Raw genomic sequence first — 24,243 nt, 5'->3', positions numbered from 1 at the left:
AAGCAATCTCCTTCACTAGTTATAAGGCCTCACTGTAGACTTGGCAACACTGTAACGTAAAGTCTTGGACCGCTCCAATATGGCGGATGACTTTTGTATAGCAGCTCATAGGAGCAACCACTAATAACATATTTATGTATACATATTTGTGGTTGCTAGGCTGTTTTAGGAGGTTGCTAGGCTGTTTAAGGTTGTTTATTGGCCCATGTAATAGTGATGCTTGACCTAACAAACAATGCTAATAAAAGATGTATGTTGTATAAATGTGTGACTCCTGCTAACAGATGCAGTGATACTCAGAAATGCTGAAGAATGGTTTCTCTGCTGATGTGAAAGATGTTTGTGTGTACTCAAGTGAAACGACATCAGATTGAAGTTTCATCTGATCTCACATCAGTGCTCACATGTCATTTACTGCTGAATATAACAGACGGATCTGCACAGAAACTCCATCAGACTGACGTGTGATCTGACCGCATACATCAGATCTGTAAAGTGTCACTCCAGATTTATATTGTGTAGATATATAAAAATATAAACTTCATTCCCACAGAAAATCACTTTAGCATGTGTAGGCAAATATTACAGTTAGTGTTGGGCTCATGTAAACTGAAATCTGCAGCTTGTGGTTGAGTTAAAGCACTTACATGAATTATTCAGTAAAATAATGTAAGTCTAAATTGTAATTTTTGTGGTTGTGGTTTGGGGCGGCTTATTTGTCATAGTGTTTAGATATAATATTCCTCAATGTAAAATGTTTTTGTAACCGTGCGTGCACATATTGTTCCAGACAGGTTTACTAGAATGACAGTCACTGAGAACTGCATATAAATGTACTGGAGTTGGGTCAGACTTGTCGTATATTAGCTGATAACTGTAATAAAGATGAGTTTTTAAAAGCTGCCCAACATGATATGAGTCAAGTAGCAATTTCTGAAGATTGAAGCGGATCCTAAAAACAATCAGACAAACACAGATGACAGATGTGTGGATTCATGAGCGTGTTTTAAGAGCGGATCTCTACGCTGCCAATGCCAGCGCCAGCGAGCGCCATCTTTTGTCCAGAAGAGCTCTCTGTGTAGAGTCATTGAGTTTTGATTGTTGCTTTTCAAACGCCGTCATTATTGCTCCACTTCCAGCAGATAAAAAAGAGCTTTGATAAGGATGAAAGCAGCACCATTACCCAGATGGGTTTGTTGATATTGCAGATATGCGCTTGTGCGTCTCACCGAGGGATTTCAAAAACACACTCCTATTTTTATTGAATAAAAGAGCATGGAGTGATTTTTCTAGTTGTTGTTTGACGTTCAGTCTACGTGTTCTCTATAACAAATGAATGACACGGCGTGGACACTCGAGGTTTATATACAGACGTGAGACTCTTGAGCACAGTGTTGAGCTTTTGTGTTCTTTTAATATATTTGATTCATTTTTTATTTCATGAAACTGTTGACAACTAATTCCCTTACTGGACTCATGACTTACATTAGAATACAGAAGTCAGACAGACCATCTATAGATGTGACAGAGAAAGAGAGAGAGAGATAGAGAGACCATAAAAGCAAAAGCATATGAGCAGTTCCAGCATTATGGATGTGACATTTGTCAGAACTTGCTATATAATTTCTCAGAGAATGTATTTATTACTAATATATTGAAGCATCTGTTTATATTTACCTAAACCCCTGATAACAGAGTTCAGACAACAGAAAAATATCAGTCTGTGTTTTCTCATGTTTTTATTTAAGGGAAATATACACGTGTAATGGATGGAGGAAACAACATGAACGTGACATTTCTGAAATTTGCACTTACTTAACTATGAAAAATAATGCAAAGAAAACTTTGCATGGGTATTTAAACCACCAGATAATGACATCTGAGTTCAGTATTCAATTCAAGAACTGGGTCTGTTTGTCTCATTGTCCTCGGGGTCGAGGACGAGACAGGCAGAGAGAAACAGAATTCTATTAGCATAGGGGTCGTTTGCATGTACTGCAAGTGTCATACAGTGTTGTGGTTTAAAATCCGCTCGGTTCCAGAAAGGCTAACTATTGCGGCATAAGTATATTACCCAGATGAGTTATGTGATTCTCAAGGTCATAAAAGCGTGGATATAAGCTTCTCTGCAACTGATGTAGACATACTACCGCTAATGCAGTCTGTTAGCTTAGAAAACTGGTGGGTTTCGCTAGGATGTGATGAGATGTAAAGCTGGTTGAAACCTTTGGGTAAAAACTTGACATTTGCATGGAATTGCTCATCAAGTGATTCTGCAGGTTTTATTTTATCATTGTTAAGTGTAATTCTTGTAAATTATTCCTTTAGATTTTAGGATGATATATGAGGCGGACATGTTCTTGTGTGATTCATCATAAATCATGGATTCATTTTGGCCCAATGACATGAATCTGACTGAAGACAATAAACCAATGATCTGTGTCTCTCTCTCTCTTTTACTTCTTGAAGTGTTTCTTTTCAGTCGTGTCCAATTTGATCTCAGTCATGCGAGACTAATGCTTTTATTCTCTTACGTGAGGAGAGGAGATCTTAAGAGACCCTCACTCACAAATATTCATCTCTTCCATCATTAAATCTCATGTTGTCTGAGACCACACTGGACTGTTTCTGGAGGAGAGATGAGCGCTGATCAGTAATAATGTGACAGTGATAATGTCAGGCATTATTTAAATGTCAGCTCTTCTGTAGGCATTGATAGTTGACATCTAAATGTCAATGAGAAATCTTTAGACTCTGGGAAATGAATCTCATGGGCTCACAGCATCGGTTTCTTCACAACACAACACACAGACACAATCTAGAGGTGAGAAATTCTATTACCGGCCTACTGGAGGGGATAAGCTGCTAAATTGACCGCACGCTCGCTTTTTTATTAGGATCTGCTCACATCCATCTCCAGTTTAAGTTTAGAGGCCATTACTTTTTTACCGTTTCCCGTAAGCAAGGTGTTCCAGATAAAAGTGCTCGGTTCTCCTGCCATCTATTTCGGAGTTTATGGACGATATCGGTGTTGAGACTTTCATCCTGGGATTTAAACTCTAATGAAATTCATCAATCCTCAATTCAAGGGTCGACCTTGACCTTTCACCCTCCATTTCCACCAGTGAGATGTGTCAAACTCGTCAAGTCATTAATCCGTGAAGGGTTTCCGTTGCTCCTTCTTTGATTCCAGCTGTTATGAAGGTCTTTGGCGTTTGCTGTGCAGATATATGACTGACTTTACTCAGAGATGCAGACTCAGGGTTTCAAGGATCGGTTCTCTTGTGGTCAGTCTGATCTGTATGAGAAGAGAAGTGAATTATTCACACTGATGTATGTGCGCATGTGTGTGTTAGATGCTGAAAAAGCAACACTAGCAGATAGTCGTTGTGTTTTACTCACCACTATAAACTAAATAACCCCGAGAAGACTGCAGTACAACAGATAAAACATTATACACACACATACAGAGAGATCAGATAATGTGTGTAAATAAAGTAGGGATGTGTCGAGGGCAGTTTTTCCTGAGCGCTCGGGTTAATCAATAGATTGTTAATAGTATTTCAGTGAATGCCAGCAGGTAATCAATGAGTTAAAACAGAGAAAGAGTTTGAAGGGCAGAGAAGACTCTGAAACACACAAACACATTCACTGTTTCATATAAGTTACATACAGTGATGTGAAAAAGTGTTGACCTCCCTCCAGATTTCTTATGTTTTTGCGTGTTTGTCACACTTGAACAAAAAATGTAAATTTTAGTCAAAGATAACACAAGTAAACACAACATGCAGTTTTTAAATGGTTTTTATTGTAAAGGGAAATCTAAATCCAAACCCACATGGCCCTGTATGAATAAGTGCTTGCCCTAAACCTAATAACTGGTTGTGCCGCCCTTAGCAGAAACAACTGCAGTCAAGCGTTTGCGATAATTTGCAATGAGTCTGTTACAGCGCTGTGGAGGATTTTTGTCCACTCATCTTTGCAGAATTGTTGTAATTCAGCCACATTGGAGGGTTTTCAAGCATGAACCACCTTTTTAAGATTTAAGGTAGGATTGAGGTCAGAATTTTGACTAGGCCATTGCAAAGTCTTCATTTTGTTTTTCTTCAGCCATTCAGAGGTGGACTTGCTGGTGTGTTTTGGATCATTGACCTGCTTAAGTACACAAGTTCGCTTCAGACTTTCAAACACTTTATCACCACTGTAAGAGATGAGATCTGTATTGTGACTATGATCACATGAAGTCCTGTGAAGTTGCATACTGGGCTTTGTGTCGAATGTGTGAGATAAACAAAATATTATGAATGAAATGTATAGCAGAGGTTTATTAGTTAAAGTGTTTTATTTTACTCCTTAGCATTAAACTCCAGCAACTATTTAAAGGTGTTATATACAGACCAGATTTAAATGCCCTGACAATAATTAAGAAACAAAATAATGTATCAAGTAAACACAATCACATCTTCTACCATTCAAAGTTATGCTGTATGATTTATAATTCATTCAATCTTTTGGAAATCAAAGCAGTGAATCATAAAATCAGACAAGTGAATAGTACTTTAATTAAATGTTGTTGAAAGTGCTGTGTGTCGTCTCACACAATCTCATTGTTCTCATTCTGGTTTTCTTCTTCTTCAAAACTTTCCTCCATCACATACGTCTGCTCCATCAGTGAGCGTCGTTCTCGTCTCCGTGCCATTTCATCTCATCCACTTCACAATGACCTCCGTCTCAGGGCCGAGCATGTGAGCTTTTAGCAAAACCTGGAATGGAAATGAAGATCACCAGGTTTCCTTTTTAAAGAACGTCAGGCTCTCATTTGCAGAAGGTTTTCCATTTCTTTCAGTACGGGTTATTTTTCAATAACACAGTTCTGAAACGCTTGGATTGTTCTGATCAAATCCTTTCATTCGCAGTCAGAAGTCTAAAGGAACAAGAGTCGCTCACCACAGGAGTCCTCTCTTTTCTTCTGGACTCACCGTATGGGAATTTTAAAGTGCTGTTAGTTCAGATACGCGCTGGGTTCAAGCAGTAATGGTGAAGACTTCTTTTAAACTACATGCCACTCTTAATCCAAAGGAGATTTTTCAGTATAGTTAGCTACGGTATAATAAAAGCTACTAACAAAAGTATTTATAGGGATTTATTTGTAATAAACACATTTTAGTAAACAGGTTAAACATACACTATAAAATATGATGATAGCATTTTTATGTCATTTTTTGTGCCTGAATCTTCCCATAATGCACGGTGTGTTGTTCAGCAGATGTGTTTTGGCTATAAGAACAGACATGTATTGTTTATTCAGTCTCTCTGATGCTCTTAAATGAAAGAGACGTCTGGTCAGGCCGTGGCGTGCAGGTTCTTCTGTAATGGACCTCAGAAAGACTAGACCGCTTTCACATCCATTGTTTAGGGAGAAAAGAAAAGCTCACATTTAGAGGAATAAGATGAAAACATATTTATAATACATCTTGTGTTTATATCTTCAAATCATCTTTATTTTAATCTTGCCCAATCTTTTTGTTACTGTACGTACATCTGCAACCAATAAACATTCATAATCTCTCTTGACTTACACACATTAAATACACAAAATGACTTTCTTACTTAGTATTTTTGTCTTGTTATAAGTACAAATATAAAGAATCTTAAATCAAGGTGCATTTTCTTGATAAGCAAATAAGTCTAGTTTTTAGAAAAAAAATCAAATTAAGTGGATTTGTGCTTAAAAGGGACATTTCATAAAAATGTTTAAAGATGTCAAATACATTTTTGGTGTCCCCTGAGTACATATGTGAAGTTATACCCCACAGATAATTTATTAGAGCATGTTTAAATTGTCACTTTGTAGGTGTGAGCAAAAATGTGCTGTTTTGGGGTGTGTCCTTTAAAATGCAAATGAGCTGATCTCTGGCTGCACTAAATGTCAGTGCTTTGGTTGGATAGTGCAGATTAAGGGGTGGTATTATTATAATAAGATCCCCTTCTGACATCACAAGGGGAGCCAGATTTTTATGAGCAATTTTTTCACATGCTTGCAGAGAACGGTTTACCAAAACTAAATTACTTTGTTGATCTTTATCACATTTTTTAGGTTGATAGAAGCACTGGGGACCCAATTATAGCACATAAACATGGAAATGTCAGATTTCCATGATATATCCCATTTAAAACAAGCATAAAAATCACTAATTCAATAAAAATTGCATTTAAAAGCACAATTTTTAAGCACAAATTAACTTAAATGTGATATTTTTTGTCTAAAAACGAAACTTATTTTCTTAGGTTATTTTGCTCATCAAGAAAATACATCTTAAAGTACAACTAAAGTACTAAGTAAGAAAGTCATTTTTTGCAGTACAGTCACACAAAAATATTGTACAGAATGAATTCATAGTAAATAATCACAACACATTTAAGTTCTTAGTAAGTGGGTGAAAGTGTGAACTTGAGGTGGATTGTGGGATTGATTTCACTGCTCTGGTGGTAAGTTTAAGCTGTGGCGAAACTGTTAATAAGAATCTCTCATTCTGGAGAGAAATTTGTGTGGATTGAATGGAGAGCTGCATGCTTTAATATTCAGTTGATTCTCTCTCATCAGAGTTTGTTAAAGTCTTGTCTTGTGTTTCACGGCTTACACGGCTGCTGATTAAAGAGGTTTTATCCGTGATCAGAATAAAGATAAGCTTCATTTCTTTCTGTTAAGTGTGCTTTAAAACCCACAGAGACTTGAGGTGAGCAGTTTTCTTTAATGCATTTTTTCCTTTACAATCTTTTGATTTGATTCCTCTGAAGTTGGTGAAGCGGCGTGTGATGTGGTTTTGTGTGAGGTGGTCTCTGTACTGCAATGGTTCAGAAGCAGCTTTAGTTTCTCTGTTCCTCATCAGATTGGCAGTGAATGTGAGGACAAGAGTCCCTGTGAAACAGTAAGAGCTGAGTGAGGTACAACGTTTCTCAAATTGAACCCAGAATGGAAATTGATCTTATTACCAGAGCTGAATGTCCCGTGGGAGACGGTGAGGTGCTTTCATTAGATCTGCTGGTGAAGCGTCTCAGATGCTCCACTGCTCTTCATGAATTTCACACCCTGCAGAAAATCACAACTACACATACACGAACTTCAATACAAAATCATATGAAATACCGTAGAGTAATTGTGAGGTTTATATATTAAACAGGAAAATACTGAACTTAATATTTAAGGGAAAGCACATTTTGTTTTTTTCTTGACTTCTTGTAAAGGTTGTTATATTTCCATAAAAATATAATTTCATAACTCGTGCTGTGTTTATCAAGTAGATGTTTTAAGCACTTTGTATATTTTAACTAGAAAGCAAAAGTGTGGTTTAAGAAAATATTTTTGCTGTTCGTCTTAGATGAATAAAGAACAGAAAGTAAATCTTAAAGTCCCCCTGTACTCAATAATTATATTACTTGAAACTCATCTTTGAACATCATAAAAGTGTATGTAAATGTTTTTTCCTGTGACAGTGATTTTTTATGCTTTAAAACAACGTAAATGTAACTCTACACCCTTGCCTCATTTAGTGTACGCGGAACTATGAATATGCTAATTAGTCCCCGCCTCCACTCTTTCGCACACCCTCGGACCACAGATATATGTACATGTAAATAATAGGGATGCAACAATACGGTTAGTCCACGGTTTTTAAACATACCTCAGTTCGGTTCTAGCTCATTAAAGTGGTTTTGACGTAATTGTTTTATGCTTAGATGACAGAAACAGTGAGGTGTTAAGAAGAAAAAAACGTTTTAATTATAATTCTCTTTATTTGACATGAAAGCAAAATCTGTTTTTGGATTTGGAAAATAAACATACATGAAAATAAGACCATTTTAAATAACTATACTATATTATTTAAATTAAACGTAACAGTACAGGAGTACAGTACCTTTCATTTAGAATGTAAAGCGCAACATCACTTTATGCTGTGTACACAGTACACCATATATTCATATCTCCTTCATCGCTCTAGATAACTCAGGATTTAACTTCCCATCATGCAAATTTTCCACTTGAGTTAAAAAAAATGTACTTGCAGGATGACACATTTAAAGTAAATAGCGCACGTTTGCGTCATTCGCATCGGCCCACGCAAATTCACGTCACGTGTTTGCATCTTAATTCATTAGAGGTCATTCCGAACGGTTCAATATTTTACTGAGAATTGTGGCATCGCTATAAATAGATGCTACATTCGGTAGTTTCAGACACATAACTGCTACTGTAGGGCTGGTTTCACACGATGCATACGTAAACTATTTTTTTTGCGCAGATGTTTACAGGTTGAAGCATTCACACTCCACGTGTGAGCATCACAGAAGTTGAGCTGAACATAATATGTAGCTGTGATTGGTTACGTGTTTGTGACGTAGGACACTGAGGCAATTTCAAACCACGGTTTTGAAAAACTCACATTTTATTGAGAAAATACTCAACAATGGTGTTGAATGATGAATTGCACTGGTTTTGTCTTAAAGCATATTAAAAACACCTTATAGACATATAAACAACAATAACCACAGGAGGACAAAAGATATTTGACTGTAAGCATTCAATGACAGATCTAAAAAAAATGTCTTGTTTCTTTCTTTCTGAAATATAATGCGGACATGTTCTTGACAGTTTTCAAGAGCTTTATTTAGATTGATAGATGAGTTTGTGAGATTTTTTAAAATCTCTCTCTCTGTTTTTTTCTCCCAGATCCCATGCATGGACCTCGACGACTTGAGGTGGTTAATATCAAATCTAAGCAGTTCACCGTTCGATGGGAGCCGTTCGGCTATAACGTGACGCGCTGTCACAACTACAGTCTGACGGTGGAGTATCGCTATACGGTGAACGGTAAAGAAGAAACCAGAGAGGAGAAATGTAATGATATTCCGAGTGCTTCACCACAACACATCATCCGTAATCTGCTGCCCTTCACCAACGTCAGCGTGAAACTCGTGCTACGAAACCCAGAGGGCATCAAAGAAAGTGAAGAACTCAACGTTCTGACAGATGAGGACGGTTAGTGCTTACTATCATAAACATAACCAAAAACATTTATCCTCATCTTATAAGAAGGAGAATCTCCGATTTTCTTTAATTATTCGGCCGTGAGTTTGTTTACATCTTTTGAATTTATTTTTAATACAATAATTGTCATCCAATCTAAAGTCCATTTGCATTTATGAATGTGTTTGGGTCTGCTTTGTTGTTCTTATTGGACCATTTAATCAAAATGTTATTTCCTGAAGAATATTACCAAATACAACAAGCCAACTGAAGTCAAGGCCAAAATAAATATGTGCTTTAGTGCTGATCTGAGGTCAAGGACAAATAAACAGACCTGTAGTGTTTTGTTATTTCTTTTGGCTGTATTACTTCAAACATTTTACTGAAAGCATTTGATTTTGAACTACTGTTGCATATTGAATACAAGAGAATATTGATTGACAGTACATCAATGCGGTTTCAAATCAATCAAATATTGATCTCTGTTATAGTACCTGGAGCCGTTCCTCTGGAGTCAATCCAGGGTAACCCGCACGAGGAGAAGATCGCTCTTAGATGGAGAGAACCCATTCAGACCTATGGAATAATCAAACAGTATGAAGTGAGTTCAAACATCTAAACTAATATTACCATCAACACATATATATAAACATTACTTACAGACTCAACATCTCTGCTGGTTTTATCAGATATCACACATGTGCTCAGATTTGACTTTTAATCGCTCACAGATCTCAGTATCACCTCATCATTCTCATAGAAATATTCAAATGAGCTGATCTATTCATTTATAATTGACTTATACTGTATGTATCAGGTTTTATTAGTCCTGAGGAGAAACATTGAAAGTCTCAGATGCTTAATTGAAGCCCTAACCGAGAGCTCCATCATTTGTGTGTGTGTGTGTGTGCATGTGTGAGCACTAAAATCCCCTCTTGTGTTTCATGAATCGGGTCTTTACTCATCTGTCTGTTTGTCAGAAGGTTTTATTGTTTCAGTGGCAGATTCTTGAGTTGTTAGGCACTGAAATAACAAACAGACGAACATTCCAGAACGCTGGACTCACCGGAGGCTCACACTGCAGGAATGTGGTCAAATAATGGGCAAGAAATAACATGTTCAAGTTCTGGAGTAGATCATGGAAATAACCCCACACACTTCATCTTTAATCTGACTGACTTTACTTCCGTATACAGTAAGGTCTATAAATATTGGCAAAGAGGCACATTTTGTGTTATTTGAGCTGTTTACCAAAAGTCATATAATGAATATTGAAGGATTTAGGAATTACAGGGTTTAATTTGTAACTCTCCCTTTTTAAAGAGGCCAAAAGGGAAAGTTGAGCTGTTTTATGGACACGTATTGTCTATTTATTAAATAATTACCTCATAAATGAAGGATGTTAAAGGTCTGGTGTCGATTCTAATGGGGTATAGACAAAGTCAATGCAAAGACGCGAATAGACCTGTGCGGGGCAATTAGGATGCAAATTAAGTGGCGCGATTGCTGCGAAACAGCGCTATTCACCTCACAAATATTAAAAATATTCAACTTAAGCAAAAAAATTGCATGACATGAAGTTAAATCCCGTGAGTAATCTAGATGCTTTGCATTTGGTGTGTACTGTACGCAGCGTAAGTGTGACAATTGCATTTGAAAGCTGTGGCTGTGAACCCATATTATGTGGTTCAGGAAGATCTTCATGCAAGTGATACAAACCATAGCAGGGTTCCCACGGGTCCTTGAAATCCTTGAAAGTTTGTAAATCTGGGGGGAAAAATTCAAGGGCCTGAGAAGTTTTTAAAAATATACATACATACAGGTCATTGAAAGTGCTTGAATCTATTTTATGCAAAAAAAATCAGTTTTATTTCGTATGTAGTGTATGATAATATCATACAAATTGTGACTTTTTAAGCACACGTGCTAAACTGTTCGTTTTAAATGTTTAAATCTTCTGTATGTGAATGTTGATTCATACCAAAATGCTTTTTTGCATAGTTGTGTTTGACACATGAAAACGTCTCGGGGTTACGTATGTAACTGTTGTTCCCTGAGAAGGGAACGAGACGCTGCGTCTCCCTTACCATACTTCTTGCATCCCTGTAACGCCGTCTTTGCCAATATTTCAGATAGCAATATAAGCCTCGTAAAGCCTGCCCATTGGTTGAATTTGATATACACATTCAGACGCACTTACCCCTGGAGGCGTCCCCAAAGTGTCACTGCAGTGACGCAGCGCGAGTTCCCTCGAAAGGGAACTGTAACAATGCATCTTAAAAGGTAACACGATGAAACCTTGCTCTCACTTGAAATGTGTACACATTTAGTCCTTGAATTTGAGGTTATTGGACCTGGAAAGTCATTAAAAGGTCCTTGAATTTGAAGTTAACTAAGGTGGGGCTCTGCACAGGTTGATTTTAAAAATATAACAAATCCCGTCAGATTGCAGGGACATAAAGAGTGGCCAGCTCAATTTGACTAAAAAAAAACACTTGTGAGCTCAGCAACTAAAAAATCCTGGAGGTCTGTATAGATAATAGTGGTGGATGATGGCATTATATGACTGTTACTGAAATAAATTTTGGTAGACAAAATGTGCCTCTGTCCCAACATTTATGGACCTAACTGTACATGTTTCTGCACATTTTTAGTTTACCTGTGACCCTTTCTGATGTCACACAGGTTATACAGTTTATCATTACATTACATTTAGTAATTTAGCAGACGCTCTTCTCCAAAGTGACTTACAAATAAAGTAAGAATCAACGAAAGAGCAACAGTGCATATGTGCTCCAAAAATTATTCCTAATGCTGTACACAAAGCCAGAAACACTTATTTACATATATATAAAATAGATTGAAATATTAATGGAAATGATAGGAGAAATAGAAGTAAGTGCAAGTATTGCAGTGTTGATAAAAGAGATGTGTCTTAGACTAATGACTCGACTGATCTTGTGGCATCAGCGGGGAATGGTCCAGATGAAGGTGCATGAGAGTTTTTGCCTTTTTGTGGTTGCGCACCACAAGTCATCAATCTCTTACAATTACATCTCATTATATATGCTAATGTATTTCATTCAGATTACATGAGATTATGAAAATGATTTTTGAGCAGTGTTACACAGTGACTGGAGTCATATTTAAAGGTCCAGTCCTTGTTTAAACATGATATATATTTGTGATGTTTTGAGCTAGATTGTTGGATTGTACAGCGAGTTTTAGTGATGGTTTGAGGAGCGCGTGACTCACTGTGTACTGGAGAACTCGGAACAATACAGCGCTCAAAGCACTTATTGTTGCAGAACTTCATTTGTGGAAATTCGACCAATTAAGCTGTCAAATTCATGTTATGAAATTACATTCTGTCACCTCGCTCTCCTTTAAGGAAGTGTCAGAGCGTGTGATCTGTGCCGGTTTTAAAGGAAAAGGCACCAAACAAAAGCTTTTTCTGCCTCATTAGAGCTTTCTAGACTTTCTGCAGTGACATTTTTAAATCTCACTTACATTCATGAGTACAGAGTGTCCTGACCCACCACATCACTTACACTTATGTATCACGTCTCTACATACAGGGATTCAATTCATATACTGTACTGTATGTAATGTGTGTGTGTTTGGCTAATAGCCTTAACTGCATTTAAACCTACAGGCTTTATAATGACACATCTGTCACTTTTGCATGATGTATTATTGTGTTTCATGTGTCATTTACAGATTAACCTGAGAAATATTTTAAATTCACTTTAGTTAACAAACAAAGCATGCATTTATTAATGCAACTCATGCAAAAGTCCAGCGACACTATAGGCAGTTCAAGTAAAGATCATCATCTAAACTCCTTAAACAGTTAAAAATCATTATTTGTGTATTCTTACAAATTCATCCCTGTTTAAAATTCAGTAGTTGTCTTGAAGTGACATTTTCCCCTGTGAATTATCTGTGAGATCAATAAAACAAATTCATCTATCCACCTGTCCTATATTAATGGCAAAGAGTCACTTGGTATTTCACACCTGATGAGTCCCAGAATCCCTCCTTCATTCCCATTGTGTCTTTAAATTGATATGTGAATGAAGTGATATTAGACGGCCCTCCATTAGCAACTGAATGATTTATTTAAATGAAGCCCCACAGCGACTTTTCATTAAGTTATATTAGAAACGCGGGGCGTCTTGACTGGAAACACGGGCAGATAGAGAACAAAACCTACTCTTGTATTATAAAAGATTATATGAAGAAATTATTATTATTAAAGAGCGATGTTTCATGTATGTTATACTTATAACTGGACTGAATCATGATATGCTTTTGTTATATTTATTATATTATAAAAAGTGTTCAGACTGAGGATGCAAAATGTTTTATTTTTTAAACTGCTCTTTAATCTCGATATGAAACTTATTTTAATGTGCTGTTTGTCTGAGTAAATGGTCTATACAGAGGAAAGATGTACTGTAGGTCAACACTTGGTAAATGTTTGGACTGTGATAACTCATATCATAATAGATCCAAACATACTTTAAATGTTAATGAATACTGCTTCATATCTATAAGGTGGAAAGGATTATTACATTTTTATGTACATTTTTTTTAGAAACATAAATTGGATTTTAATTGATGTGTTAAATATGGCGAGTGTGTTTTTCTGGTGACATCACAATCTGTGTTATCTTCACCTGTAGATCCGCTATAAAGCTGTCAGCTCCTTTGACCCAGAGTTCATTCTGGTGAATCAGACCGGGAAGGTGTTGAAGTTCAGTAATGAGACGTCTCATGTGTTTGTGGGTCTGTATCCTGGTTCCACTTATTCCTTCACCATCAAAGCCAGCACGGTTAAGGGATACGGACCGGATGTCATCACCCAGTTCACAACCAAGATATCACGTAAGAGCATCGTCGTTTCCATGGCAACTGAGATGAATGAGTTTGTGTCATGTTCATATTTGTGACTGTGCAGAAACAAACACACAGAGCAACGTGCTGATTCATTTAAGGGTTATAGGTTAACCATTCTCTGCAAGCATGTGAAAAAATAGATCATTGATTTGGATCCCCTTGTAATGTCAGAAGGGGATCTTAGTATATTAATAATAACAATAACCACCCCTTAATCTGCACTATCCAACCACGGCACTGCCCTTTAGTGCAGATATCAGCTCATTCGCATTTCGAGGGCACACCCAAAAACAGCACATTTGTGTCAATTTAGATGGAAAAATTTGTGTCAACAGCACAAAGTGGCAATTTTAACATGTTATAATAAATTATCTATATGATATGTTGAGGATAAACATACGTACTCTGGGGACAACAAAGATCTTGTGTACGGAGCCCCTAAGGGGACATGGGGCAAAAATTAAATAAAGTTTACTTTCGCATACGCACGTGAAACTATCGCGAAAACTATTACTTTAAAAAAAATTCTGCACATGAAGGTTTTGCGTGCCGTGAGCACATGAAACTAAACTTTAGATTTTTTTACTCCATTGTCACCTTAGGGGCACGGTACTTGTGAAATGTCCTCTTTAAGAAATTTGACAGGTCAGGTGTGCGTTTATAGAAAAATAATGCATACATGTGGAACATTTCTCAACCAATCAGAATAAAGCATTCAACAGACCCGTGGTATAATAATAAGGAACACTTGCTAACACTGCAGTGTTAATTGAAAACACTGAGTACTTGATTTTGGTTTTGTTATCTTTCTTTTTTTCTTCTGCTTATATTAAATACAACCATGAGTCAGTGATTGATTCAGTGTGTGTGTGTGTGTGATCTGTCAATCATGAACAGCACCCCGTATGCCCGGGTATGAGCAGGAGAGTCCACTAAATCAGACTGACAGCACCGTGACCGTCCTGCTGAAACCGGCCCAAAGCAGAGGAGCACCGGTCAGTGTGGGTCACTGCTACACACACACACACAAACACATTCATACACGCAGACACACACATAAACACACGTTTCAGGTCTATAAATGAAGTAGTATGATGTAGAAAAGAAAATGAGTTTTATAATAGATGGTTTATCTATCATCAGACTACACCCAGAGAGTAAACTTGTCCATGTTTGGTCAATTTTCTGTTTGTGTGTGTTTGTGTTTGTACTGTACTAGACTAAACATCACATCTGATAAAGACAAATGTGTTTGCTTGACATCTAAACACATTCCTCCCGCTGTAACTCATCACAAACCTCCCTATCATTTCATCATTCAGCGTGTGTGTCACATGATCACTGGAGGCTGTCTAATATCTCTCATTCATTAAAGATTTTAATGAGTCTTCAGCTCCATAGAGACCTGCAGTGATGCTGTGTATATGAGCTTTGTGCCTTTATTTCTGTAGAAATCCTGATGGGATGATGAAAGAGCGACAGGAAACTTTCTACCTCCACTTTAAAATGCAAGCGGCACTTAAGCATGAATAAACCACCGGGTGCTTTTGCACTTTTAGTTTAATCGTGAAAAATTCAAAGCCCTGCATTGACTCCGTTCTGGTGTGAGGGCGTTTTAATGGAGCAAGACAGACAGGTGACAAAAGATACCTGAGAGGCTTTTACAGGCGTGATATCAACCAGTCAGAATCATCTAGAAATCTCTTCTGACACACACACACACACACACACACACACACACACACATGCACGCGTTTGGCCTTTTCACCAAAGATAAAGAGATGATGAATCTCAATGTCTCAACGCATCACACAGAGCGACATGATGATGACATTCCTGCTATTTTCTGATATGAGCATTCTGATTGGCTGATAAAGCTTGTGTATGGACTCATCATCATTAGCACTAGCAGGTCTTAAAGAAACACAAGACTTGTTTGTTAGTGAGCAGGATAGGTTGGATTTTGTTTACCAGCAGTCAATGTGATATCAAACATTAAAGAGGGATTTGGCTTTTGGTGTATTAGAGATAGAGTCTGAATAACAGTCATGTGACATTATATTTACTGTGACTGTATTATTAACTTCTCTACTTTTGCAGATGAATCTCAATGTTTGTGATCACCAAACCTGCTGTCATTTTATAGCATCATATACTTCATTCTGATGGGAATTCAAAAGACATCATTTTGTTGTGAACACTAGTTCATCTGACATCATCAAGCACCTTTATTTTTAAGAGTATATTTGCAGGCCAATGCAATAATATAACATGATAAATGATGAAGGGCCCTATTTTAACGATGTAAGCACATTGTCTAAAGCTCACGGTCTAAATGGGTGTGTCCAAATCCACTTGTGCTAACTTAACGACGGGAAAAATGGTTTGTGCGCCGAGCGGTTATACATATTCTCCTAATGAGTAATGGGTGTGTTTTGGGCGTAATGTGCATTATAAAACGGTTAGTTCCAATCCTTGATTCTGATTGGTCAATAGGTGTGCTTTATTCACGATAAAACACTGCTATGACCGCTTCACCCAACGGTTCTTTTTAATATCACTGCGCCCTTAGCAACACCCTTAGCAACACATAAACATATAATGAGACAAAGGCTGTTTCTCAATATGCGTTCTTCAGCGATCTTGCATCCTCGTGTCCTCGCTCTACGTCATCATTAACATCATACACACGATTAAATTGCTTTGAGAAAGGATAAAAGCAGTCGTCTTAATTGAAAGCGAGTGCGTGTTGGCTGTGTTTGTCCACGCGTCTGTCGTGTCGTTTGCGTGTTGAATTCACGCTGGGATATTGACAGAAGCTGAGATGATGTTGGATGACTGCAGGCTTGCAGATGAATCCAGCGTCTGGCACAATGGACTCTGTTAGCGAGAGAGATTAGTGTTTGTCAGTTTTGGCCTGTTACGATACTGTTTCTCTCTCCCACGCCGGGCCTGCGGTGGCCTGCCGTCGCCTCCGCACCCACCACCGCCCGCATTGGAAGCGATTTGTGACGCTATCAAGCGGTTCATGTAAAGCGCTCCTTTGCTTTATGTTATCTGCTTCTTTGCATCGCAGCCAAGTGTAAAACAGAGAGCAGTCAAAAGCAAGCGTGCTCTTCTATTTCTGGACACAATCCTTCTCGCTTTCATTCCCCCGGAGTGTCATGTATCTGGGTCTGCTCTTTTTATCCGAGTGAATAGCCATTTTTCCACTCTAGAGGAGCGTTGCATTGTTTTAAACCCGCTGTGCAGAGGTGGACGTCTTTCTTTCTTTAAGGAATGGAGATGTGATGAGATGATAAAGAGGATTACAATGGTGGGCTGGGTCACGACCTCAGGAGAGAGCATCTCTGTATCTGAGCAGATCATAGATGATGTTTCAATGAGAGCAGGTGTGACAGAGTGACACAGTAAGCAGCTTTTATTATTGGATGGATTGTGTGGGAACTCTTCAAAGAGTCGCTCTTGATTTCCCAAACTCCTCTTAAAGTGCATCAGGGCCACTTGTGCTGGTTTATTGCCTCCCGTTGTCCCGTTATAATGCTTTCTTCAAAGTTATTATTACGTTCTGTAAAAAATCTGAACACTGTTTAGTCTTTATGAAATTTCAAGACATTTATATTTTAATGAAGACAATCGATCGTTACAGTCACAAGCATGAAATCTGTCAAGAATATCTCCAGGTCATAATTCACCCCAAACAAAACAATGAATTATATTTTACATCTTAATAATAAAGCATGGGGAGGGGGGCTGTTGGAACACAAATGTGATTTCGCTAAAACCAAATCAACACCCTTTACCAAAACTGCTCCTGAATCCAGATAGTTTTACCCAGAATTCATAGCTGTTCCTCAGTGGGTATTCCTGTTTTATGGGAAAGAGAATAAATCCCAGATCTGTAGAGGAGTGCAATCACTTTAAAGATGCTTTTAAATCACAAGAGACTGATCAATACGTCCAATACGTTGGTCTTAAGTTGATATATATCACACCTGAAACAAGCCTTAACTAAATAGATTGAAGACAGATCATGCTAAGAATTTACACATGAGGCGTCCAGCAGGGGCGTCGCTAGACCTCTTTAAAATCTAGGTAGTTTAAGGTAGTGTATTCATTTACAAAGAAAATCGCTGCAAACACGTGTCTTTATGCATTGTAGTTACCCAATTCATGCTTGTAAAAGCAACGCAGCAGTCGCACTGATGCCTGCACGCACAAATCCATGACCGCATACAAAAGTCCAGGTAACGCCTCGTGATTGAGTTAGCTTATGAAAACATGACAAAACTAACGTAAGTTTCTAAATAATAATCACTATTGGCTCCTGTAGATGGACATTAGAAATGTTTTGTTTAAAGCAGAGAAAGGAAAGCAGAAAGCAGAGATGATGAGTTTAAGGGAAATAAGACAACTACATCCTCTACTCATTCTCACCAAGATGCTTACAAATGAAAGATTATTGTGCAATAGATATGCCAAATTCTGCTTTTGCGTGCATATGATATGCCAGTCCTTCCCATTAACAAAAAGTTGTTCTAACCCTAAACCCAAGCGACAATAGTAAAAAAAACAGAAAACAAATGAGAAAACAATAAATAAAACGACACAAAACATTTAGCCATATAAGTGAACGGGAAGGACTGGCGTATCATATGCACGCAAAAGCAGAATTTGACGTATCTATTGCACAATAATCACACTGCGTGTCATTTGTACGCTTTTTGGTGAGAATGAGTTGGGTCTCAAACATTTGAGGGAAAATCTCAGGAAAACCTCTATCAAAAGTGATGTGTATGTGTGTACAGTGTGTGTTATGTTCTGTATTTTAAGATATGAAAGATTTAGTTCACTAGCTCTAGGACACTAAATAAATAGTTGGCAGTAACTATGACTGAGATTATTTTAGTAGCAGTTAGTAGCAGATGACTGGTTTCTCAAAATATTGTTATTGTAAAAATATTCTTGTAAAAAAGACATCATTATTCATTATATAATGTAAAATGCAAATGTGCAAGAAGATATTTTCTCTGCTGTCATTATTTCCAGACATTGCATGCCATTTATGCCTTCAAACATGTTACTAATGTTACGATGATTCTTAAATATTTTTACATGCTAAATACATACATGTTTGTTTTTCCCAGTAGGTTAAGCAAAGGAAATTTGTATAGAAGTGTTGCACTCAGCAGGCTTTTAAGAAAAAATGTTGGCCTGTGCCGCAGTAAAGCTTTATGTCTAGCAACGCCTCTGGTGTCCAGCTACTCTGATCTTCTTGTATAGGACACACATGTGAAGACTTTGAATGAGGAAGATCTCCAGCACATTTCTGTATGTGAGCTAGTAAAGAATAAATCCCAGTGTCACAGTTCACCAGCAGTCAGTAGAAAAGGCCTATAATTGGTAAACGGTCACATGAACGGATGAATCCGTGAGCGAAGCGGCAGCTCCGTGTGGAAGTCTAATTGGGATTGGAGAGAGCGTTGAGTGCATTCACAGCTCTGAGCTCTTCTGCTCATTGAACAGGTATTTGTTGTTGTTGATGTAGGTTGTATTGGGTTCGTGATCACTTCAGAAAACATCCTGATGTGCTTTATAATGACCGTAAGCACACATAGCGCTCGCCCGGCTTTATGTTGCCATGACTTCTGTTCTTTCCACGGTAATTAGAGGAAGAGTTTCCAAGGTCACTGATCCTGGAAGTCTGAATGTGTCGAGGGAATGAGGGAAGGTGATGGATGTGAGGGAGATTAGGGCGTCTAGCTCAGCATTTCTTACACTTTTTATAATGGTGTACCTACTCTCGCACACAAGATATACTGGATTCATATTGAAACCATTAAAAGTGTAACTTTAAATTAAATTTAAACTGACATAAATCAACACACAATCAGTTTTTTCTTGTATATACATTTTAATGAAGACAAATATGTTAACATCTTTATAAATTTGTAAAACATCAATAAAAGTTATAAAGTTAAACCTTTTCACACTGCACTTAACCCCGGGTTATCTTCGTTAAACCCCACTTTTAACCCTAGGTTAAGGAGCATTTCACGCTTGTACTTAAGAAGCGGGGTTATCCCTTAAATTAAGTCAGGGTTATAAAACTCTGCTCCAAGGTAGGGTTAGCACCACTTTTGCACTGTTTTAATTCATTCAGTTTGACATCACTTTTTATCCAATCATGACACCGCAAATATGCAAATTAACATTAACCTAGGGTTTATGAATGCACAGTGTGAAACGTCAGATTATGAAAACCCAAGGTTATCTCTTAACCCCTGGTTAAGCATGGACAGTGTGAAACAGATAAGGATTCTGTTAATTTGCGTTTAGAATAACCCAGGGTTAACTATTTACATATGAAAAGCCCTTAACTCTTTCCTAGCCATTGACGAGTTACTGGAAAAAAAAGAGAACTGATGAAGGTAGAATGAAACTTTTTTTTTTTTTTTTGAAAGAAGATGGTCTGTTCTTTCATTTAATATATTGTATGTTTATATATTTATAAAGAAGAACATTTTCTGGGAGGCATTCAACTTTTGTGAAAATGATGAAAAATTCTGGTGGGGAAAGCGTTAACAGCGCCAAATGAGAATTTATTTAAAGCAAATATATAATTAAAATATCTTTCTGAAATGACTCATTAGGGCTTTTGACAACTCTAGGTTAATTTTAGACATAACCACACTTCTAAAAAGTGTGAAACGCTCCTTAACCTAGGGTTAAAAGCGGGGTTTATAAAGAAGATAACCTGGGGTTAAGCGCAGTGTGAAAAGCCCTTTAAAGTTAGTTTAGAAATTAGCAAAATTTACAAAATATGAATCTTTTAAGATAAGTGCTACTGTATCTTAATCTCACTTTAGTTTTGGTTGCTAATTTAAAAAACATTTCTAAGCTAAAGCTTTTCCCTTACAGACAGACAATGTGCAAACACAATAAATATGAAACAATAAAGTATAAACCATCTCACAAATACACAAAAAACATTAGAATATTCCTAAAACAATAGTAGAAATGTCCTGTAATGAAGTATAATGAGATGCTGTTGCGTTTGTATCCAGAAGTGCTGTGTTGTGCATGATTTGAATGATGGACTGATCTTACTTGTGATGAAATCTGTCTGTATGAAGTATTAAAGCAGGACTGAAGTCATATCTCGTATCTGATAGAAGGAGTGTAGATCACAGCGGTCTCATAGCTTTAAAGTAATGGGTGGCCTTTAAGCTGGCTGTAAATCTTTAGAAATGGTCTGTGTCGTGTTTGAGCTGAATTAATCTGGACTGACACACACTTAAGTTCTGCTGGCCTTTGTTCTTTTCTTTGTTGAAGTCTCTCGGACTGAAATGAATATTTCATGACATCAGTTTTTACTGTTAAATAGTCGCTACGCTGCTCTGTGCCGTGACACACGCTAAACATCAAAGGTGAATATTTGCAACATATTGAATCTCAGATATTTCCACATCATTTATCACACATCTAATCTTTACTGGATTTCAAAATGTTTAAATGTTCAGGCCTGGAATAGTCCTGGAAATGTGTTTTATAATGAGAAAATAAGTAGTGTCGTTTCTGTAGTAATTATATTTTTGGCTTATTAACTTATAAATTGATTTTTTTTATATATTTATTCAGCAATCACAAATGACCAGAATAGTCATCTTTATTGATACTGAATCTGTTGATTTAATAAATGTGCACTGAAAAAAACGATTCATTCAATTTACTGAATTTTTTTAAGGTAAGTGGTTGCAATCAATTTATTTAAGCTACATTTAAACAAAAAGTTTATATTTTATTTTATTTTACTATTTTCTGTTTTTGTTTAAATGTAGCTTAAATACATTGATTGCAACCACTTACCTTAAAAAAATTGAGTAAATTGAATGAATCTGTTTTTTTGTGTGTGTTGAGTTTGTACAACAAATGAACAAATATCAAATTTTGAGTTAATGAATTTCATAAGTTTATAAATTGAGTTTGACCTCATGTATGTAAATAAGTTGCTCATATATTTAGTGTAACAGTATGAAGTCACCTGTGTGTTATAAAACATTTAGTCCTCAGTATAAAGGTGATGTTGTTTTATATCAGATGTAGATGTTTGACCTTCTGATGTTGGTGGATCTAAGCTGAATTTCATGAGATATAATGTGAAACATCTTGTAGATGATTAGTGAAGGAGTAAATGATTCTCCAACAGAATTTATTGATTCTATTAACCTTTGTGAAATAATCCATCCGTGTCTGATTAACCTAAAACCTTCTTAATTCAATTATCAATCAGTCTTATTCACTCAGGGATAATCTTCGGCTAATTGCAGCAATCACACATTTTAATTGCAGAATTGTCAGCTGATGTGAAGGCGGTCGAGCTGCCGCGTCTCGTCGTGAACGGAGGATTCATCGATGCAAACATGAACTCTTGTGTTAGTTACCATCTGACGGCATCAGTGTTGGCAAACCGTCGTCTTTTATTTGTTGTATGATTAGAAGATGTTGTGTCTCTTCTGGACCACGATTCGTTCTTCTCTGCTCTGTCTGACTGAAATAGAAATGAGCTAAAAGAGCTCTGTGACCTTTAGGCGTTTGAAATATTAAAGAGCAAATAGAGTCTCGCTCTGGGTACTTGTAAGGCTAATTTGTCTCTGACAGCGAGCGGGCGAGTTTGATTTGAAATGTTCTGCTGTAGGATCTGTGAGCTTCTGCTGGTCTTAGCTCTAATAAAGGGACCCACAGCACCGCCTGCTAGTAATTTCACCTCCATTTAATTTGTCTCTGCGAGTCTCAGACAGCTGATATCCTCTGTAAGGTTTCTGAGCCCCGCCGGTCTCCATCCGCTCGGGGAATTGGAGAAAAAAGCTTTCCGTCCATCCTTCTTTTCCTATTCCATTATTCCCCCGGCGTATGGAGCGTGTCGAGCCCCTGGTCGCCCGTGAGCGTGGCTCATGTTGTAATTTCGCCTTGGTGCTGTTGTTTTCATTTCAGGTTTTTTCGAGGTGCACACACCAAAATTCAAGACTCATCATAGTGTGTGTGTGTGTGTGTGTGTCAGAGTTCAGTGTTTTAATGTTTGGAAATATCAAGGCGAAGGTGGTTTAGTACAAGTGCCTTGTTTAAATCCTGCTGCAGCTGGGATACGGCACTCTTCTATCAGCACTATAAATGAGATGGTGGTCTTCTCGGTGCGGTGCCGGTTACTCGCGGGCCTCGGGCTGCCGGATTCAGTCAGTTAATTAAATCTGTTCAGAGGACGACTCTCAGCTGAGATCTGAACCCGACGGCTGGCGTCGGCTCCGGTGCGTGTCTACATCCGACCGCCGGCGGATCACGCGGTTTAAAGACTCGCCGTCCTGTGAAGCAAACATCGAGCTGAGGATAAATCCACCAATCAGACTTTGACTGAAGCCATGATGGCAATGTAGCTTTGAAGTTTTATTTGATATGAAATATGGCTTCAAAAAAACATGGAGGAATTGTACCATGAAAACAAACCTTGTTTGGTTAGATCACATCCAAATCAAGCGTTGTACATTATATATATGAAAGTATATTAAAGTCAAAATGTTATAAATATCATTGATGTATATGTGTTGTGTGTTGTGCAGTGTGTATCAGGTGGTGGTTGAAGAGGAGCGTCCTCGACGTTCACAGAGAGCCGCAGAGATTCTGAGATGTTACCCAATCCCCATCCACTTCCAGAACGCATCCGTACTCAACTCGCAGTATTACTTCGCAGCAGAATTTCCTGCCGCACGGATTCAAGCGCCGCTGCCCTTTACGGTGGGAGACAACCGGACGTACGACGGTTACTGGAATCTTCCTCTGCTGCCACACAAGAGCTACAGCATCTACTATCAGGCAGTCAGCACAGCCAACGGGGTGAGAACTCAAAACTACATCTTTATATTTCCTCAAGAGGTTTTGGGTTCTGTCTCTAATATACTGTAAGTGAAGAACAGTAAAGGTGAACACATAGAGTATATGTGTATGACAGAAACACAATTAGTGATCATCAAAGCAGAAATAATTCAACTCTTTTGTCTTCATTTCTTGTGATTTAAGAAACACGTGTAACTTTATCTGTTTGTGTGTGTCATGCAATTAAAGCAATGCCATTTATTCAGACTTTTCTCATGAGATGTCTTTGATGAATCTCCTGTGACCTGCGTCTTCTCTCAGTGTTTCTCATCCTTTCTTATTCTTTTCATATAATCGTTCCAGTTTTCTTCTCATCACACGCTGCTCTTCTTTAATTGCTCCCAATTAGCAGAACGCCACAAATTACAGCGAGCGGTTTCTCTTCTCCC

General features: G+C 37.6%; 1 protein-coding gene across 1 annotated transcript in view; it reads left to right on the top strand.

Annotated features, from left to right (window-relative positions):
* The window catches only part of ptprma (protein tyrosine phosphatase receptor type Ma), a 181,086-nt gene that overhangs the window by 87,295 nt on the left and 69,548 nt on the right, over positions 1-24,243 (top strand). Inside the window, exons 8-12 of the mRNA XM_073864064.1 lie at positions 8,729-9,037; positions 9,517-9,626; positions 13,714-13,915; positions 14,825-14,931; positions 23,546-23,815. Of these exons, the coding sequence (XP_073720165.1) occupies positions 8,729-9,037; positions 9,517-9,626; positions 13,714-13,915; positions 14,825-14,931; positions 23,546-23,815 (998 nt within the window). The remainder of the gene's footprint in view (positions 1-8,728; positions 9,038-9,516; positions 9,627-13,713; positions 13,916-14,824; positions 14,932-23,545; positions 23,816-24,243) is intronic.

Source organism: Misgurnus anguillicaudatus, chromosome 25, assembly GCF_027580225.2.
Source record: "Misgurnus anguillicaudatus chromosome 25, ASM2758022v2, whole genome shotgun sequence".
Lineage (NCBI taxonomy): Eukaryota > Metazoa > Chordata > Actinopteri > Cypriniformes > Cobitidae > Misgurnus > Misgurnus anguillicaudatus.
This window is presented reverse-complemented; position numbering and strand designations above follow the sequence as displayed.